Source organism: Typopeltis vanoorti, chromosome 11 (assembly GCF_054136105.1).
Source record: "Typopeltis vanoorti isolate ZY-2024b chromosome 11, IOZ_Tvanoo_1.0, whole genome shotgun sequence".
Lineage (NCBI taxonomy): Eukaryota > Metazoa > Arthropoda > Arachnida > Uropygi > Thelyphonidae > Typopeltis > Typopeltis vanoorti.
Window position 1 is genome coordinate 77,815,179 of NC_143559.1, and position 21,791 is coordinate 77,836,969.

A 21,791-nucleotide genomic window follows, 5' to 3' on the forward strand; every position below is an offset into this window, starting at 1 on the left:
TATTCTGGAGGGTGGCCAGCTGGAGTGAAACCAGCGTCTTTGGTCCACTGCTCTAGTTCATTGAATTATGCCCGCAACTGCAAATATTTCGAGTTTTCGTATTATTAATACGTTGAGCACGTATATGTTTCGTCCTAACAATTTAAAAAAATGAATAGCTCAATGCATCAGTGGATTCTGACTAAACATTATTGTAATAGAAATAATAAATATAAATCAATAATAGAATCCACTATATAAATATAAAAAAAATTAAGTTGTTTTTGGCCCCTGTCCCCACCTGTTTCTACTGTCACCAGCCACCACTGATCTCAGCCCTGTTTGAATTCATCATGAACTCTGGCTATTTCATTTGGCAAGAAAAATTCTATAAATAAATAGAGGGTACAGCCATGGGCTCTCTGCCCTCCTTTGCTTTGGATAACTATTTCATGGAGACCTTTGAAAAGAAATCTTTAACCTCTTCCCCACAAAGACCCACTATTTAGTTATGCATATGTAGATGACGTTCTCTATTTGACCACACAGCTTGGATGCTCTCAGCATCTTTTAAAGCATCTAAACAACCAACATCCCAGTTTACCTTAGAAAAAGAAAACAACAGTCTCCCCTTCCTAGATAGTTGGATTACGAGGGTGGTCTGGAAAGTTCTCGGCCTAACAAATGAAAAAAACGGATTTATAATTTCAAAATTATTTTTATTTTTCAACATAATCTAAGACTAATACATCTATTCCAGCGATGCTCCAGTGCCATTATCCCATTCCTGTAGAGGTTCTCAGTAAGATCTGCAAAAATACCCCTCTACAGCTGCAATCACCTCTTGATTCAAAGAAAAATGCTGACCAGTGAGGAAGAGTTTTAGTTTTGGGAAGAGATAGAAGTCAGAGGGAGCCGAATATGGTGGATGTTCCAACAATTAATAGTGCAGATCCCTTAATTTTCCCATTGCTAAAACACCTTTGTGGGGAGGTGCATTGTCCTGATGAAAGATGATTTTTTCCTTCTGCAAACCAGGTCTTTTCTCATGAATTTTTTCATCTAGTCTCGTTAAAAGATCGGAATAATATTCCCTGGTTATTGTTTTACCCTTTTCAAGATAATTAATAAACAAAATGCCCTTAGCATCCCAAAACACTGATGCCATGACCTTTCTTGCTAATGGAACCGACTTTGTCTTCTTTGGTGCCGAAACCGGCTTCTGTCCACTGTTTTGACTGCTGTTTGGATTCTGGTGTGTAATGATGAATCCAAGTCTCATCCATAGTAATAAATCGATGCACAAAATCAGTTTTATTCTTCTTAAAACGCTCCAAGCACTGTTCAGAGATTTTCATGCGAGTGTGTTTTTGATCTGCTCTGAGCAAGTACGGCACCCACCTTGCACAAAGCTTTTTCATTTGCAATTCTTCATGCAAAATATATCCTACACGTTCTTCTGAAATGCCTATAGTCTCAGCAATTTCATGCACTTTGACTCGCCGGTCATCCAATACCATAATGTGCACTTGATCAGTGATTTCTGGTGTTGTTACACTTTTTAAACTCCTTCACGTGGATCATCTTCAAGGCTGGTACAGCCATGTTTAAACTCGACAGCCATTACTTAATTGTCAAAAATGAACGAGAAGAGTGCCCGTAAACTTTTTATGAACTTCGAATAAATTTCTTTTAGTGTTAAACCTTCTTTTACAAAGAATTTTATAACCATATGATACTAAATTTTATCCATTTCATGGGATACAGACAGCACTTTTGTTTTAGACAGCTGTATAAAACAAACTACTTGATAGAATGACTTGCATTTTCACATGGATGCTTATGATAGATGTACCAACATAGAAAAAAAAAAATCTTGCTGATAGTGTTGCCATCTATGGTCGAGGCCGAGAACTTTTCAGACCACTCTCATACACACCAGCCTGGTAAATCCTTGGTTTATAGAAGATTTACACACACACACACACGCGCGCGCGCCTAGATATATTTACCAATAGTCACACTCTTTCTTCACCGCACACAATAGTATGAGATTATAAAAATCCTGTATAAATAGGGCAAAGTTAATTAGTTCCAGTAACAATGCAGGAAGCATAATATGCTGGAAAAAGGCTACCTTATTCCACAACAGAAAATATAAATATGAGAGGCCCTTCCTTGAATCAGACCTCAGAAAATTTAGTTGTATGAAACTGCCTCAAATTTGGGAGGTACTCATCCTCATTACTCGAGTCCAACATTCAAGAATATGAGATACTATTTAGGACTTCAGGCTCACCTTTCATTGCCATTCTTTAGCTCACTTACCCAGTACAGTAATACTCGACGCTATGCTGCTTAACTTTACGATGATACACTTACAATACTCTTCAGTTATGACCAGTGCCCCTTTATACAATGGTACAATTTAAAAAAATTCACTGCATATGATTTGTTTTAGCAACATGATGCTTCCATGAATCAACCCATTTTCAGTTTTCATGGACTAAAAGTTTTTTTATGTCATCATTGCTTGAAACATCTTTGTGTTTTGGTGTGAATTATAAACTGTTTATAACTATTATTTTATTGTTACTAATTACAGATAAGATTCAGTGCTAATGAATTTTATCTGCCATTATTAATGATGCTGTTGCTTCCAGTGAAAAGAAGATGACACATAAACTTATTACATTACATATTAAGATATTAATTTTAATGATGATGGTTTATATCAAACACTCTGGTAAGCTGCAGACTGAACCTGTTTTAATAACAGTAGTTAATAAATAAAGAAGTCATTAATGAAGTGAAAAGCTACACTAGTTAATACTACAGTTATCTGTAAACTTGACAATTTTATTGCCTATATGGAAAAACAAATGGTGTAGACTGATGACTAACCTGGTCGGCATGTTCCCTGAAGCCAATCTATTCAGAATAACTTTCATTTGTGAAAATTATTCTCAATTTTTTTTGTGTATTTAGCTTAAATAAATGCTTTATCAGTTATGCACATATATGATGGCTTAAAAATGTTATTAAACCATTACATGCACTAGAAGCAGAAAAACAAGGGGGGGGGGGCAGTGATTCACTGTACAACGGTGGTCCAGAACCTGACATGTCATATGACTCGGGTATGCATGTATAGTGCCTGTGTGCACATATCAGATTATACTGTGTTCCTTGAAGATGGCCATTTCAAATATCAGAAATATTAATTATTATTATTATGTCATACCTCTAAGGAGTCCAAAAGACTCGTCGAGAGAGGAGTACCTACTCTACAATTCTCTGTCTCCACCACTCAGTCCACTAACTACAGTGAACAGCATCATCTATACCAACACTATCTACTGCCCACCATGACCACCACTAGTATTTCCTCAGACTATCACAAACGTCCATGTCCATGGCAGGATTCGAACCCACAGCCTTTTGGCTGGAGAGCAGATACGCTAACCACTTGGCCAACCAGATAGCAAAAACTATATGATATTCAAATTTTTAAGGCTCCAGTGGGATTCGAGCCCACAATTTCCTGTTTACTAGATAGGTGCTTTAACCAACTTAGCCACGGGGCCCTTAGTTGGTTAGTTATTATAGTAATTTAATTTAGTCTGTGTTGCAATTTCCTTAAAAAATACAGTTATGCTGCCTTATTAATTGGAGGATGCAGGTCACCAACAACAAATTCTTCTAATTGAGGATTTGAAACAGCTTTTCAAGGATGGTTCACCAGATGCAAACTTGTAGTGGCATATTTTTAGAGAGGGAATGGCACCATATTGTTGGAAATGTTAAGTGAATCTTTGATAAATAAATTTAATGAATGCTTCAATGAATACAGTAAACTTCTTATAGTAAGCTTAGTAATCCAGTCATGTGACAATAATATCATCATTGGCATCATTATAATGTGAAGACGCCACTAACTCTTAGGCCATCAGATATCATCCACTCATTTCTTTTCATTGTTTGACTCTAATCTAAAACTAAATTTTGACCTTTTAATTTGTTCATCCTATTTTTATTCTTTTGAAAAGTTTTCCTTAATATGTATTTGTTAAAATTACAAACTTAATAACAATAGAAGTTCTTATAAAAGTAACTTTTACATGCAGTAAAAATTATATAGAATTTTATGTGTAAAGCTGCATATGTAAGCTTTAAAGTTACTCTATAATGTCGAGTGCACGTCCCATTAAAAGTATTAATAGAAGTTCTTTCTTACCTCAACCATCACTTTATTTATGGTACTAGAATGGTGTAGATTGGGTAATCTTTTTTACACTTAGGATTTATTCAGGACGAAGAAGGATGAATTTGGCTCTGAGTAACTGAAGTTAGTTGTTTTGACAAAGTACTGTCAGAATATTAATATTAATTTGACCAGATATTAATTAAATCTCAGCATGCTGAAAGAGCTAGGTTTTATGCCAAATGGATTCTCGCTTTATTTTTTTTTTTTCATTTTCTTTGATGAATTAAAAAAAAAAAAAAAAAACTCAATAACTTTATATTACAGTATTAGTCAAATTTCTGCTTAAGAATACCTGAAGTGGAATTTGGAACAGGACTTGCACAATACTGTGGGCAGTGCAGAGGTGTGTAAGTTGTAACAGTATGGCAAGACTGTAATAATATTTTACTTCAATTTTTTTTCCAAATTTTATATGTGTATAGAAATTTTATTTTAACATCAAGGAAATTCCACTAGGTTAACTTGATAGTGTCTATAGTGGACTTTCCATGATGAGATTCATGACTTGTAGGATATGAATAATGCCTAGTCTATCCATAAACTTTGTTACAAATTTAAAAGGGCATAAGCCTTTAATATATCAGTAAATCATTTACAGCTTTCAGCATATACAAACCACATCTATAATGTGCACATAGCAGCACTCAATGTTCAAAATGTTCCCCTTTTTCCTTCCGCATGCCCAAAGTCTGTGAGGCCACATATCGATGATGGTCATGCACAACATCCAATGGAAATGCTGGTGTTGCTGGGGTATCATTTCTTGCAGGCTACTCTCTCTCTCAAGCTCTGACCACAATTTGAAGTCCAATGGATTCAGATGGGACTTCCAGACAGCCAATTTGAATGGTGATATGTGGTTGGGCACATTCACCTCCAACCACTGTTGTGTCGTCCTTGCCTTGTGTGCAGGGGCTGAGTCCTGTTGGAAGGTCCAGTGCCTGCTGTAAAACAAGGTGTTTTGGAGGTCTTGACCGCTTCCCTGATGTACCCCCCCCCACACACACCAAACCATCGCTGATGCAGGATGATGACCTCTCTGAATCCTTGGTGCTATGCCTCATGCTATGTGACCATCTGGGGAATATACCTGATCATTTTGGTGACTAAACAACTCTTCAATGGTGAAAATCTTATTTGTACAGAGGATATCTCTGTATCAATTCGCTTACTGCTGGAGAAATGCCTTTTATTTTATCACCTTCTGCCACATAAGTCGTGATGTAAAGAAATGTTCAGTAGAATGATGATAGGCTCTCACTCCCAGGCCATCATTTAGTACACATGGCATCGTACTCTGCAAAACATTAATCTCTTCTGATGTCACTTTCTGCGTTCTCACAGGATTATGGCAGAGGCGTGCCTTCACAGCCCTCCCAAGCTGTTGCATCATACTGCAGCGTGGCCAACCTGTTCTTTCGTGGTCAGATACGTCTTCTGTATCATTATAATGGTTAATGGTTTGATACACAAACGTCCTACTGATCCTGAGTGTTTTTAGCATATTGAAAATAACAGGTGGCTGCATTCCAATCTTGCAAAGTGCTATTACAGCTACAGAGTTCTCATAATCTATCCATTGCATGTTAACTTGTATAGCTAGACAAGTCTCTCTCTCTCTCGCTTTCTCTCTCTCGATAAACATTTGAATGTTGGCTGTGCATAGTACCACTAATGGAACTGGGCTCGTGCAATTCTGTGAGAGAAGTTGTAACAGTATGGCAAGACTGTGTAATAATATTTTACTTCAGTTTTCAGAATTATAAATTATATGTCTATAGAAATTATATTTTAACACAAGTTGTCTATATTTTTATAGGATCTGCAAAGTGATGATGCTGTGGAACATATAAGACAAGAACTTGAATCCCTTCAAACAGAAAACCTCACTCTTAAGGAAAGATTGTTGCAAATGGGTGTGCCTTTGGAAATGGCTGCACTTTCAGATAGCGAAAAAGAGCAACTTCTTCTTAAGCATTCTACTCAAGGATCTCTGGCAAGTTTGGATGGAGATATTAAAGGACAGGTAAGGTATTATTATGTTCTGAAACATTTTAGAACATATATGTATATTAATTTATTATAAATTTATAAGTCAATGGGGAGGGGTGGTCACATCAGTAGCTATTGAAACAACATTTTAATACAAAACTTCTTGGTTATCTTTTAACCAAATTTTACTAAAATGCTGCATCCTGTTTCTATTTGAAACCTGATGCTATTTATTTACCATTGTATTCTAAGTTGATATCTATTTCTTTCAGTTTCTAAATGCTTATTTTGATTATTTAATTTCTTAGCTTTCTCCATTATTAGTTGTTACAAAACTAATCAAACTTATGTTTGATTAGTTTCAAAATTAAGTTCTCTTTATAAGCCCATTGATTTATCACATATTATTACATGACACCTCAAAGGAGTCCAAGGGTTCTTTGAGGGAGGGAACTCTACAAGTTTCCGTCTTCACCAGTTATTCCACCAACTACACAGAAACGCTACTACCATCGTCATCTGCATGCAATTTATCTGTATGCAAGTGTTCTCAAGGCTGATTTGTCTGTATGCAGGATTAAAAAACATGAGTTTTTGGGAGGGAAAAAAAACCCTGTTACCTCCATATGAGATTGACTAACTCACCTTCAATTAAAAAAAATCCATATAAAGATTACTTAAGTATAAAGAGCTAATAAGCTTCATTTCAGCAATGAAAACATTACTTAAATTAAGAGGATATTAAATCCCACATAGTTTCAAAACCGAATAAGAAACTCAAAGATCGGAATCAGAGAGTTTCTTGCCGAATATAGTAAACTATAAAGTATCGGCGACACTAGCGTTAGCCAATGCAAGTGATCCTAGTACGTAGTACAATACCGGGCAACTCGTTGCAAGGGTGGGGAAGTCCAGATCGCTATTCTTAGGTATTTTCCATAATGTAAAAACACATTTCCTAGGAAATGTATGCTGTTATTACATTATGGAGGTCTTTGCAACGAGTTGCCCGGTATTGTACTACGTACTAGGATCACTTGCATTGGCTAACGCTAGTGTCGCCGATACTTTATAGTTTACTATATTCGGCAAGAAACTCTCTGATTCCGATCTTTGAGTTTCTTATTCGGTTTTGAAACTATGTGGGATTTAATATCCCCTTAATTTAAGTAATGTTTTCATTGCTGAAATGAAGCTTATTAGCTCTTTATACTTAAGTAACTTAATGGTTGCACCTGTTTGGAAAACTCGTTCGCAGAGTACATAAGTCCTTTTCGCTATACACTTTGGTATTAGGTCTAGCTACTCACTGATGAAGCCTCAAAAAAGGCTGAAACCGGTCTGGGTAGTGACCTCCCTCCATAATGTAATAACAGCATACATTTCCTAGGAAATGTGTTTTTACATTATGGAAAATACCTAAGAATAGCGATCTGGACTTCCCCACCTTTGCAACGAGTTGCCCGGTATTGTACTACGTACTAGGATCACTTGCATTGGCTAACGCTAGTGTCGCCGATACTTTATAGTTTACTATATTCGCCCAGAAACTCTCTGATTCCGATCTTTGAGTTTCTTATTCGGTTTTGAAACTATGTGGGATTTAATATCCCCTTAATTTAAGTAACCATATAAAGATTCTTCTCATCATGATGGGAATTGAACTTAGGCCTTTTCCAACAGAAGGGTACAACTTACTGTTATTCTTCCAGTTGCACTATGAAGGTGCTTAATTTATGGAGGCTCATATTTAGATGATAAATAGTTTGTTGATAGAGAATCAACCAGTTATCATTTAAATATGCATTCTAACTAGATTTCCTTCACAGCTGAACTTAACTAATTATTATTATTATTACCCTAAGACCTCATGGAGTCAGACACATCTGGGAGGACCTCTCATCACACACACACAGCTCATCGTACTGTGTCTTAAACAAACTCAAACTCCCTGCAGACATCACACTCTCAGGCAAGGCATTCCAATCATTTACAACTCTGCACGAAAAAAAAGTGTCTCTCACTCCCCTACTCACACCCTCTTTATACAGTTTCCAGGGATGACTTCTGGTTCCCCCCCCCTCCCCCCCCGATCTCCCACTATTTTCTGTAGAACTTCTCCAACATTGATCCCGTAACAACCCCTTAACAACTTGTAGGTCTCTATCATATCTCCCCTCTTCCTCCTGTCCACTAGACTCTGCAAATTACATCTTCTCAATCTTTCCTCATACTCAACATTCCAGAGGTCAGAAACTACCTTAGTCAGTCGCCATTGGACCCTTTCCAACATTTCTTCATCCTTCTGAAAACCCGGTGACCAAATCCGGGCACAATAGTCCATGTGTGGCCTAATCAAAGCCTTATACAACGGAACAAGAATATCCCTACTTCTACAAATCAGTGTTCTCCGCATCATTCTCAGAACTCAGAAGCCTTTGTGTTGACTTCACAATTTTGGCTATGTGTCCCCTAAATTTCAGATCCTTATCCACTATCACCCCCAGATCTCTTATTTCTTCCACCTCCAACAATATATCCTCACCAAGCATAAATTCTGCATCCCATCTTTGTTTTCCAAATTTTAAAATCTTACATTTTGCAACATTGAACTTGCATCCCCATTTCTATGCCCAATCACTCAATTTATTCAAGTCTTCTTGTAAGGCCACAACATCTTCTCTGCTTTTCATGGTTCATCCCAACTCTGCATCATCTGCAAACAACTGAATATCTCCATCTAATCTTCACCAATATCATTAATATACAAGTTAAACAGTAATGGCCCTAAAATAGACCCCCTGAGGCACTCCACTAGTGACTTTCCTTTTCCTCGATATCGCTCCCCCCATACACAACTTATTGATACCTATCAGATAGCCAGTCTCCAATCCAATGCACTAATCTAATATCCAACCCCATCTGCTCTAGTTTGACTGTCAACTTATCATGAGGTACTCTATCAAAAGCCTTTACGAAATCCAAGTATATTACTGTGTATCCTTCTCCTCTGTCCAAGGAAGCAGTCACTTTATTGTAATAAGTAAGTAGATTACTAATACATGACCTCCCTTTAGCAAATCCATGCTGTCCATCAAAGATAATACCATTGTTGTCAACCCAATTCTGGATCCTAGTTCTCACAAGCTTCTTCAACAACTTAACCACAACACCTGATACACAGATAGGCCTATAGTTTGATGTTTGAGTTCGATCACCTCCTTTATGAAGTGGCACAATCTTGCCCTCCTTCCACTTCTTAGGAACTTGATCGAGTGCAAGACTCATATTAAAGAAATATGTCAAGGCAGGTGTCAACTCCCTGGCACATTTCTTCAGAATACGTGGTGATATATTATCAAGTCCCACAGCCTTATTATCATCTAGTTTGCTCAGCTCCCCAAACACCTCTTGCTCACTTACAGTCAGTCTTCCTCCCCATCATTAACTGCTCTCAATCTGTCCATCATCACATTTCTTATCCGTTGGCTGTAATTTTAGCAAAATTGACAAAATATTTGTTTCGCTTTCCATTCCACAGCCTTGTCAACATATGGATTATAGTAATGTTATTACTATTCCTTATATCCAGAGTGCCTCAGAAAATTAGCCCAAACTTTAAAAAAAAAGCATAATCTCTACACTTTTTCAAACTCCATATCAAGCTGATTGCCTTTGTATGCTCTTCAAAAGACAAACTTCCTATTATCTCAATGGAGCCATGAGCACAGGTGAAGTGACCACCTCAGGCACCATTCTGTAAAGGGTGCCCAAATCCCTTGGGGGGGGGGTGGTATTTGGCACATTATCTCAGGCAACAAAATGTCTGGTCGCTGTTCTGCTTCTTAGTTCCAGGTATACATAAAGTTTCTTGTACTTGCAACTTGTCTTATTAAATGAGAAAATCTGCACAGTCCATCTGGAAGAACATTAAAAAGTACATTCTGTTGCCATAATTATGCACCAGTCAGTTTAGTAGACAGTGTTATGAAAACCATACGCAGAATCAAATGGGAGTGGAGTGGAATAATATGCTTTCCTACATCAAGTGCAAACATAAGATATATTTTTTTTTTAATTAGCAGCAGATCTTAAAAACCAACCCAACCTCAATAAATATGATTATGTGAAACTCCTAAAGATATGGAGAAGTTGTACTTCTTACCTTCCATCCAACAACCAAGGCTGCCTTTCCAAGAATTTCAGGCTTTCAGTTCCAATCACTTCGACTTGTTTTTGTGTTGCCTGTATTCACACTATAACACACTATAATTCTTATGTTGTATCGTCAATTGATGTCTATCTGACAGAGACAGAATATTGGATTTAAATACAATTCATTCCTATTGCCATATGCATTCTCTTAAATCAAAAAAAAAAAAAAAAGACAATGACCATTTCATTTATTATTTACTCATTATGTAATTTAGAATACTTTGTTGTCTAGTATTCAGATAATTATGATTATTTATTATATGCAATAAATAATATTTATTGCATATAATAATTTAATATTTGCATTAAATTGCATATTTGTAAAAGAAAGATTGATAGGAAATAGATATATTTATTTAAATTAATGATTGATAACATTGAGATATTTTCTCTATTCTGTATATAGCTGTCTGTGAAGAACTTTGTATCGTATGTCTGCTAAATGCCCAAAATAAGTTACATAGCAGCCTCCCAGATTATTGTAGATAATAAAGTAAAAACAACTTAACAAAGTTAATATCAAAATGATTTTATTACATTTAAATGTAACTTAAGAAAAAAAAACTCAAACAAAAACAAATAAAATATTTCTTAATAAAATTAGGAAATATTTAATGGAGCAGGTATGCTTTCCATAAAACATAAAGGATTTATTTTTATTCACAGAGTAAAGAGATTTTTGCTCACTATGCCTATTCTTTTGGAACGCTGAGAATAAGACCTGTATAGTGATAACTATCTCCTCCTGAACTAACACATACTGTAAATGCTAGAAAAACAAGTATCTTTTGTATCACTAAATACAGTACAGAGACAGTTAGAATCTATGTAGCAACAATTAGTGTATACCAAAGATTAAGGAAATGAAAACAACCTTTCATAAGGGAAAAATGTTCTCCTCCTACAGACACTACTACATTCAGGCAAGCAAAACAAAGTTTTAGCATAGTAACAACCAAACACAGTATCTAAGTACACGTGTCCCCTAACATTCTCTTTCAAATTTTCAGAAAATTACAGAAAATATGTGATCATATCTATTCATAATGTAAAAGGGTACAAAACCAAGTGACCTATGTAAAGCAAGTTTTCAAAAGCTAATAAAGATATGGGGGGGGGAATATATATACACACACACACATTCTCATTCAACATGGAAGGTCATAATGTACTGTCAATGACTAGAGTTCTTGCTGAGAGCGAAATACTCACGATGTGACACTGCCTGGTATGAACATGTGAAAGCTGCAAAATCTATAATACTCTATTTTCTATTATATTTCTTAAAAAAAAAAAGCTAGTCATAACTCACTATATTGATTTCATGTTGTGACCCACAGTTTGAAAACCACTGGCATAAACTATAAGTTACATATCATAGATATAAATTTATAGCCGCCTGCTAATTAATTATAAAAAGTAAACATTGTATGTACTATGTGCATACATATAATACATATAATGTTTATCTTTGTATTTTCATTATGAAGTTAAGACTGTGGCAAAAGTAGTAAAATATAGTTCATAATTTAAAGTATTTCTATTGCACATTGCAATGGATTTTTTTCTTTAGTCCAAACTTATATAGCTATATAGAGAGTAGTTTGTGAGATGAACATTTCATTGACTATGCCATAATTTGAAAAATGGAAGAATTTTAAAACACCTCAAATCAAATGAATCTGAAGTAGAATAAAATACCCATTTTTTTATTATTTCAGATCATTGCAGAGCAGTAGTAGAAGGATAGGCTTTTGTTTAAAAAAAAAAACTAAAATTGATGTTTGGTATGACTTAAATGGAGGGGGGGTGGTCTGCTAGAACTTCATTTGGTTATTCAACTTGAATCTTGACATAAGTATGGTCCGTAATGAGTGGAAGGTCTGCAAGGTGGAATTACCTTACACTCCTTCCATTATATAAGAATGGAGCTAGGGCAGAGGATCCAGTTACAAATCAATCAATTTTAGCTCCATCCTTCCATCCATGCCAACCTAGTTGGCTGAGTAATTAGCGTATCTGCTCTCCAGCCAAAAAGCTGTGGGTTTGAATCTCGCCATAGGCATGGATGTTTGTGAAAATACTAGTGGTGGTGGTGGGTGGTAGTAGATGGCATTTATATAGATGATGATGATAGTTGCAGTTCGTTGTAGCTGGTGGATTGAGTGGTGGAGACGAAGAGTTGTGGAGTAGGCGCCCTCCCTCAATGAGTCTGGGCTCTCTGGAGGTGTCATCTAATAATAACAGAATTACCTTGCCCTCCTTCCACTCATTAAGGATTGTGCTCATGTTAAGATTCAAGTTCAATAACTAAATCAAACTCTTGCAATCCATCTCATTAAGGTTGCAGAAGCTAATTAGGAATGGTATTCAAACAAACTAAAATTGATTTTTGGTATGACTTAAATGGAGGGGGGGGTCTGCTAGAACTTCATTTGGTTATTCAACTTGAATCTTGACACAGGTATGGTCCCTAATGAATGGAAGGACTGCAAGGTGGAATTACCTTGCACTTGTGTGTGTGTGTGTGTGTGTGTACAGAAATGATAGTCCTTTAATCCTCTATAGAGGACAGCATGGTTTTGTTAAAGGTTGGTCTTGTTTTTAGAATTATTTTATGATTTTCACCACAAAAGTTTATAAACCTATATACATTAGCACTATGAGTAAGGTAGGGATTTTTTTCCTATTTTTATGATTAATTTTTTATTTTGAAAGTTTGCGAGTGCAAAAACCATGGAAACTAAAGATACTGAGGGAGTGGGGGGTGAGTGCCATCAAGTACATGTTTGACTACTCCTGGGACAAATAAGTGTGTGTGTGTGTGTGTGTGTGTGTGTGTACAGGAATGATTATGCAATGCTGAATGTGATTTCACAAGATTTGGCTGGTAATTGCACTATACATGTTGGGTTCAAGGGGAAATGCATGTACATTTCCCCTTGAATGGTAGCATTATTAGAAATAAGGGAGAAGAGTTTTTGAGCACTGGTGAGTTCAACTTTTTTTATTTTGAAAGTTTGCGAGTACAAAAACCATGGAAACTAAAGATACTGAGGGAGTGGGAGGTGAGTGCCATCAAGTACATGTTTGACTACTCCTGGGACAAATAAGTGTGTGTGTGTGTGTGTGTGTGTACAGGAATGATTATGCAATGCTGAATATGATTTCACAAGATTTGGCTGGTAATTGCACTATACATGTTGGGTTCAAGGGGAAATGCATGTACATGAATGGTAGCATTATTAGAAATAAGGGAGAAGAGTTTTTGAGCACTGGTGAGTTCAACTTGTGAGACCATTGGCAGAAAATGATACAAAAATAGAATGCCAAGGATATTATATTTTCAAGGAGGATAGAGGGAATAGGACAATAGGTGGCAGTATGGCTGGTGATAGCTGAAGAACTGCAACTAATAAAATTAGAAGATAAAGAGGATTTTTCTGGAGAAGATAGAAGCCAATAGAACAAAATATATTGTTTGATGCTGCTATAGACCAGAGGGATTACAGGAAGATGTAAGTGCCATGCATTGGCAGATTAGCAACAATGAGTGCAAGCTGAACAGTTATTATGGGAGACTTTAACTATGGGGGACATAAGTTGGAGAGAAGAAAGGGGGCAAGGCAAGATAGAAGTGGAATTTATACGAAGTATCACAAAGTTAAAACTATCTTCTTTTCCTCCTATCTGCAGAGAGGTTTTCTATAGCCCATTAATACAAGAAGACTTCAGGCAGGCTAAAGGCTGGTCCCATTATCACGGTATCTTAATTGAGTCAGCACCTGCAGAACACAAGAGGTGGGCATCTCTGTTGCACTGTTCTGTAGATGGTGCTCCTTTAAAAGAGTCATATCTGGTGCCTCACCAGCACGATTGGGTAAGGGATGGCACTAGACTCCTCCCTGGGTTCAAGTATATTGACCTTATCAGGACGAGGATCAGTGCCCTGCCTACTCGAGCCCACACAGCTCGATGGGGTAGTGATGACTCAAACTGTAGGGCTGGCTGCCACTACAGTGAGACATTGTCTCATATAGCCCAGTGTTGCTTTTGCACCCATGGGGTCCGCATGCGGAGGCATGACACCGTGGTCTCCATTCTGAACAACTGCTTTAAGAACAAAGGTTGGGAGACCGCGGTGGAACCACATTATAGGACCTCTGCGGGTTTGCGTAAGCCAGACTTAGTGATTAAAAGTGATGGTGGCGTTTGGGTAGTTGATGCCCAGGTAGTGAGAACAGGGCCCACTAGCCTATAGCCATAATAATAAGGTAAACTATTACACGAATAACCAAGATCTAGTTAGTAAGATACAGGAGAAGCATGGGGCAACTCCTAGGTTTACCAGTGCCACCATCTCTTTACATGGTGTATGGAGTGCAGATAGCTATAAGAACTTAAAACAGCTTGGGCTTACACAGAAGGATATAAAAGTTCTTTCCTTGAGGCCCTACAGGGCACACTGATGACATGGCGTTGTCACCAGAGAATGACTACAGTGATAAGTAGAACAGGCATAAGGGTAGTACTGCATAGGGTAATGGAAAGTAAAAGCTGCAAAAAAAGAAAGCATTGTGGTGGAAATATAAAGAAAAAGGTGATCAGCATATTCATGAGTAAGGCATGATGTAAGGGTAGTACTGCCCATAACCAGTACAAAGATTAATAAAAAAATATATATATATATACAGTTGCTAAGAAATAATTACCTGAAACAGCATGTCATAGAGGGGGACCAGGTTTGAGAGTGTTGGATCTGGTAATAGCATCAGAAGATATAACCAAGGTAGACACTCTCCCTCCAACTGGGAAGAGTAACCATGCCGTCTTGTTCAAAAGTGACTAAACATTGTAGAATTCTCTCTCAAGAAATGGTTTATTTTGAACTTTAAAGCTTGCAATTATGACAGACTTGGGAGGCATCTAAGGAAAGAATGTCAGTAGTGCTTGCATTAGAAGTAGTCAGGGATTGTTTGAGAGAAGCATTATCAGACTACGTACACATGGTCATGAGGATGAATTAAGTGGGGGTTAAGTGGATAAGTAGAAAAATAAAGAAAAAGGTGATCAGCATATTCATGAGCAGTACAAAGTGCAAGCAAGAAGGGCGACCAGTATGGTAAGAAAGGCAAAATCAGATCGAGAGAAAAGTGGCTAAGCAGGTAAAAGCGAATCCAATATATATATATACAGGGTGTTCGGGATAAATTTGACATATTTATAATTAATTATATTTTTCCGTAAGTTACATGTATTAACACACACTTCTCTTCATTTAAAAGTTTGGACCCTTCTTCATTCATATACAAGATGTCAGAAAGGATGGATAGCTGGAACCCACCTGAATCATGGAAGAGAATAACTTGTATCATGATGATTCGTGCCCGCCATCAAAATAAGGATATTACGACTGCTGCCCAATGCTCCCTGAATACAGTAAAAACAATCAGGCATGAACTAGAGACTTGCAATGGTGACTACGAGGATGTAGCAAGAAGAAAGATCCCTAGCAGACGATCTGATTGCGTTCGTACAGCAGAATTCCTCGCAAATCTGCAGGAACAGGTGTTGAAGAACCCTGGCATTGGAATTCGGGCTTTGTTCGTGGAGTTGCTAACTGTAGTCAAGCCCTGGATAACAAGGGTAGCCAATGGAAGGCCGTATGTATGGCAGCAGGATTCGGCCCCTTGCCACACCTCTGGGAAAAGTCAAAAATGGTTGTCTGAAAATTTCTACGACTTCACCAGTCCAAATGTTTGGCCTCCAAACTCCCCAGACCTTAACCCCATGGATTATTTTGTATGGGGCGCAGTTGAAAAAGACACCAATCGCACTTCCAGTAATACAAAAGCCCAGTTAATGGATAAAATTAAAACAGTTTTTGCGGCCCTTCCCAGGGAGACTGTAGCATCAGCTTGTTCGAGGTTCCGAAGCAGAATTGAAGCTGTGATCGATGCTAATGGTGGTTATTTTGAGTAAATCTTGTTGATAGTATTGTAATTAACTGTGCCTGTAATGTTTTTTGTCAATTCATTAAATTTAATAGATACAAAGAAGATTTTCTTTTTCCTTACGAAACTGTCAAATTTATCCCGAACACCCTGTATATATATATATGTGTGTGTGTGTGTGTGTGTGTGTGTGTAGAAAGTATTTTACCTTGGGTATAATAAATGTTAAATTTATATATCTTCTTTATATCCTTGGTATTTCTAAGCCTGGCTCCCACTGATGAGACCTCAATTAAGGTCGAAACTGGTCTGGGTAGTGGCCCCCTTGCCTTTAATACATAGCATCATACATCTCCTCCAGGAGATGTGCTTTGCATTAAGGGTAAATATTAAGAATAGTGATCAGAGCTTATCCACCTTTACCACGAGTTGCCTTGACTTGCACTACGTGTTGGGGTCACCCAGACTTGGGAAATGGAGTAATACCAAGCTATTTTAAACCTTTAACATATATATATATATATATATATATATATATATTAGGATTACCAAGTAATTTTATAAACTTGGTTATTTTACTCCTAATCCCAAGTAAGCAAACAGTTAAGTTTACGCCTGAAATAGTTCAAGTCTAAAGGTGGGCAACCACCAGAGCAACTCATTGTAAAGGTGGGTAAAGCTCTGATCACTATTCTTAGTATTTTCCATAATGTAAAGCACATCTCACTAAGAGATGTATATTGCAATACATTATGGGTGGGGTCACTACCCAGACCAGTTTCAACCTTTTTTGAGGTCTCCTCAGTGAGTAGCTAGACCCTAAATACCAAGGTTTTAGTAATACAGAGCTTTATCAACTTTATCTGTGTAAGTTGCTAAAAGGTGTTTTTATTTTGAATAATCTCTGGAGGAGATATAGATGTAAATAAGTTTTTTTAACTTGGGAATAATGTATATTAGGGTTACCAAGTAATTTTATAAACTTGGTTATTTTACTCCTAATCCCAAGTAAGCAAACAGTTAAGTTTGCACCTGAAACGTAGTTCAAGTCTAAAGGCGGTGCAAAACCACCTTTACAATGAGTTGCCCTGGTGTTGCATCACCTTTAGACTGATGGTAGGAAGGTGGCAGACAGAGGTCACAGAAAGAGTTGAGTTGTTGAGTGCTTTGGCAAAGTATATCATCCAGATGAAGATTTCATAGTTGCTGATGTGACAGAGACTCGTGTCAGAATTGAGGTAAATAAACAGGAGGTGCTCAGCATATTGAAAAATATCAATGCGAATATAGCAATGGGACTAGATGGCATGTCAGCCCATGTACTACATGAATGTGCAGAGAATTGGCATTGCCTCTGATGAAGTAGTTTAAGTCTCAGCTGTGTCAAGGTTCCAGGGGAAGAGAGGGATGAGATAGTTCCATTACAGAAAGGTGGTTCCAAGACAGAAGTAGCAAATTATAGACCTATTAATATCTCAGGAGTAATTGTTAAGGTATTGGAAAAGTTGATTAAAGGTAAAATGAACAGTAGGTAGATAGGATACAATATTCTATAATAGTTAGCATGGCTTTGTAAAAAGTAAGTCCTGCTTTAGTAATTTACTCATATTTTATAATAGCAACTGGATTCTGATGAAGGAAATGATTACACTATAAAAAAAAGGCATTTGACAAAATACCACATGGAAAATTATTACAAAAGTTGAAGCAAATGGGGAATGGATATGAAACTGGTAGCATGGGTAAGGGGGTGGGGGGGGCTGACAGACAGACAGCAGAGAGAGTAGTATATGGTGGAGTGGACCCTAGGAGAATGAGGGTGACTTCTGGAGTACTTCAGGGTTTTATACTAGGTTCACTCTTTAATTTATATATCAGTGACATAGGGAAAGATGAACACATATTCAGTTTTTTGCTGATGATGCAAAACTGGAGAGGGCAATAGTTGATAAAGGTGATGTAAATATCATGCAGAGTGATTTTAAATAAATTGGCATTGTAGGCAAAGGATAATGATTGTCAGTTTAATGTTGCAAATGCAAAGTTATCACTTTGGGTTGAAAAGGTTACATACTGTATCACATTGATGGTACTGGATTGCAGGAAATTTATGTGGCTAGGGACTTGGGGGTAATGGTGGACAGTGAGTTGAAGTTCAGAGGGCATATCACAAAAATTGGTAAGGTGGCTCAGAGGATTATTTGGATGTTGAAAAACTTGCTAACAACTAAAGATAATGAGGTTATTATCCCTCTTTATAAGTTTATATGATTTGGCCGAATCTTTAATACTGTGCACAGAAGTTAAAATGCAGGTTTCTTGGGGATCAAGAGGTGGGAAAGTGGATTTAGAGAACTGAATAAGCTTTTGGACTAGGCTGTGGAATGCTCCCTATAAGGATAGGTTGAAGGTGTGTGGGCTGCAAAGTTTAGTTGATAGGTAGAAAAGAGGGGACATGATAGAAACTTATAAGATATTAACACATTCACTGCCAACTACAAGTATACTCATAGTTGGTATATGAGCATCACAAGCCAACTACGAATGTACTCATATGTCGATTACCGTGTGGCTACGAGATTACTCGTACTGACCTTGAAGAAGTGAAAGTTCTTGGCATGCAGTAACAAACTATACCCGAGGAGCATGGCAGTGAACGTGTTAAAGGGGTTCTATAAGATTGACACAAAAGAAAATTTTGTCGATTACCGTGTGGCTACGACATTACTCGTACTGACCTTGAAGTGAAAGTGCTTGCCGTGCGGTAACAAACTATGCCTGAGGAGCGTAGCAGTGAACGTGTTAAAGGGGTTCTATAAGATTGACACAAAAGAAAATTTTCAATATATGATGATTAAAAAAGGGAAAACTAGGGGTCATTTCATGGAAGTTGTGTAAGAGTGTGGTTATTAAGGGTGTGCAGACGTTTTTTGTTTGGGGAGTGGTGAATGAGTGGAATGGATTGCAAGAATTAGTTGTGAGCATCTTGATAATGAATAAGGTAAGTTAGCATGGGTTTCCCACGATGACTGTCCAAACTCCATGGAGATGCCTGTATAATAATAATTTTTGTATTTTGTTCCTTTTTTACATAATCTGTCCTAGCCTGGAGATCAAACATAGATCTTTTTTTTAGCCACCTTAGTCCAATAAGCAGGGCATTGTCTCACACCAGATGATGGAATTCATCTCCCACCTCAAGACAATCGCAAACATTTATGCCCTTGGTGGGATTTGAACTTGCAGCTTGTTGGTAGATGAGCAGATATGCTAACCACTAGGCCAACCAACCCAGCAAATTTGCTCATATTTTAGAATAAGGTGACTGCAGAGCTGGATAAGAGGAATGGATATACTGTAATACTTTTGAAATTTGCGAAGGCATTTGACACTGGAGGCTGTTATAAAACCTGAAAGGGATGGGTATGCAAAATAGACTTGTAACATGGGCCATTATTGTTTATCTTGTATATTAATGACATCGGAGGAATGGATAGTAATATACAATTATTTGCCGATGATGCAAAGTTAGGAAGAGAGATAAATTACATAGAATAAGTGGATATTGAAGATCCAACATTATTTCAAAGCCAAATATTTGTAGAAACTATCCAAGTTTTGTAAATTTGACCTGAGAGCTTACGAGAATACAATCCTTGGCATCGGAGTTGCCTTAGCTTGGACTACTTAAAATAACATGACTGCTTCCCAAGCATCTCTATATCTAACTTTTATTAGTGCATTTGTTAAAGGCTTCACTGACTTGACATCTGTGTCAAACTGGTTGGTTCTCTTCAGAGACCAGGCAATTCAGTTTGTTTAAAATGCCATTTTCAAAAACTCTTGAATGACCTAAAGGGACACTCTCCCAAGTAGTTCCAAAACTAGATCTCTTATGAATCTCTGCTCGATCATAGAGCTGAACTTCAGCCCAGCACAACCAGAGGAAATGCACCACTATGCCAAGCCTTTGCTCCATGAAGCAGCAGATAACCACCAGAAGGTGCATGAGTTTACCATTCTTTTTTGGAGACCAAACAGAAACTTTAAGAGAGCAGAAACTCTCATTAAATACTAAGGAATCCAATGTCAGAGAAATGTATTTTTCATAAGTGAACTCTTGGTCAGTACATAAAAGTAATTACTAAAGAAAGAGCCATATGGCTTCATTTTGCGATGTAAATTACATAGAAAAGTGTATATTAAAGATCCAACATTATTTCAAAGCCAAATGCTTGTCGATACTATGAAAGTTTTGTAAATTTATTCTGAAATCCTATGAGATTACACTTCTTAGCATCTGAGTTGCCTTAGATGCTGAGAAGTATAATCTCATAGGATTACTGCCTAAGCGTCCTAATAGTTGTATTTTTCTAAGTGAACTCTCGGTTTCTGGCTGTTTGAAGAGAACCAGCCAGTTCAAATCAGATGCCAGGTCAGTGAAACCTTTATCAAATGCACTAATAAAAGGCAAATATACAGACACTGGCAGTTCTGTTTTTTTTTTTTAAATAGTGCAAGTTGCACTATTTAAAACTCTGTTGATACAATGTCTTTCTGTGAAAACATTAACTACAGGTGCACTTACAACATTCCTCTGATAGCTCATTCTATACACTCACCACATACCATATAAACTTGAACCTTACAAACTTCCTAACCACACCTTAACTCAGTTGCTGAGGATTGTAATTTATATGTGTCTTTCTTTAGTAATAACTTTTACACATCGACTGAGAGTTCACTTACAAAAAGCACATTTCTCTGACATTGGATTTCTTTAGTATTGAATGAGAGCTTTTGCTCTCTTAAGGTTTCTGCCTTGGGAGAGCTATTCAGCTTCTGGGTATTGGTGTTTTCTGTGGTGACCTCTGTTGGGACTGCTTCTGTGAATGCTTTTTCCCCCTATAATATAAGCGTTCTGCTTGGTGATAGGGCATGCCTATCACTGAATAGAGCCACCATTATTGAGTGGTACATTAAATAATCCTTCAAGTCACTGATTGAGTTTATTGTGATTTTTTGTGAAGAGAACCAACCAGTTCGAAACAGCTCTCAGGCCAGTGAATCCTTTATCAAATGCACTAATAAAGGCAAATGTATGGATGCTTAGGCAGCGGTTGTGTTCTTTTAAGTAGTGCAAGCTAAGGCAACTCCAGTGCTGAGGAGTGCATTTTCATCAGATTTCAAATTTATAAAATTTTCATAGTTTTTACAAACATTTGGCTTTAAAATAATGGATCTTTTATATTGCCAAAATGAAGCTGTATGACTCTTTAGTAATTAAAGTGATAAATTATATTTCCAATACAGAATCCTTGCAGGCTCAGTCAGTTCATTGTTGCCAAGTACAACGAGATATGCATTTTGGACTGAGGATATAA

At 37.1% G+C, this 21,791-nt stretch overlaps 1 protein-coding gene across 6 annotated transcripts in view; it reads left to right on the top strand.

Moving 5' to 3' along the window:
• spdi (sperm antigen with calponin homology and coiled-coil domains split discs) overlaps nt 1-21,791 on the top strand; it is a 371,208-nt gene that overhangs the window by 129,339 nt on the left and 220,078 nt on the right. For all 6 annotated transcript variants that reach the window (XM_090399846.1, XM_090399843.1, XM_090399844.1 and 3 more), the window contains exon 3: nt 6,066-6,272. In XM_090399846.1, coding sequence (XP_090255972.1) covers nt 6,066-6,272 — 207 coding nt within the window. The remainder of the gene's footprint in view (nt 1-6,065; nt 6,273-21,791) is intronic.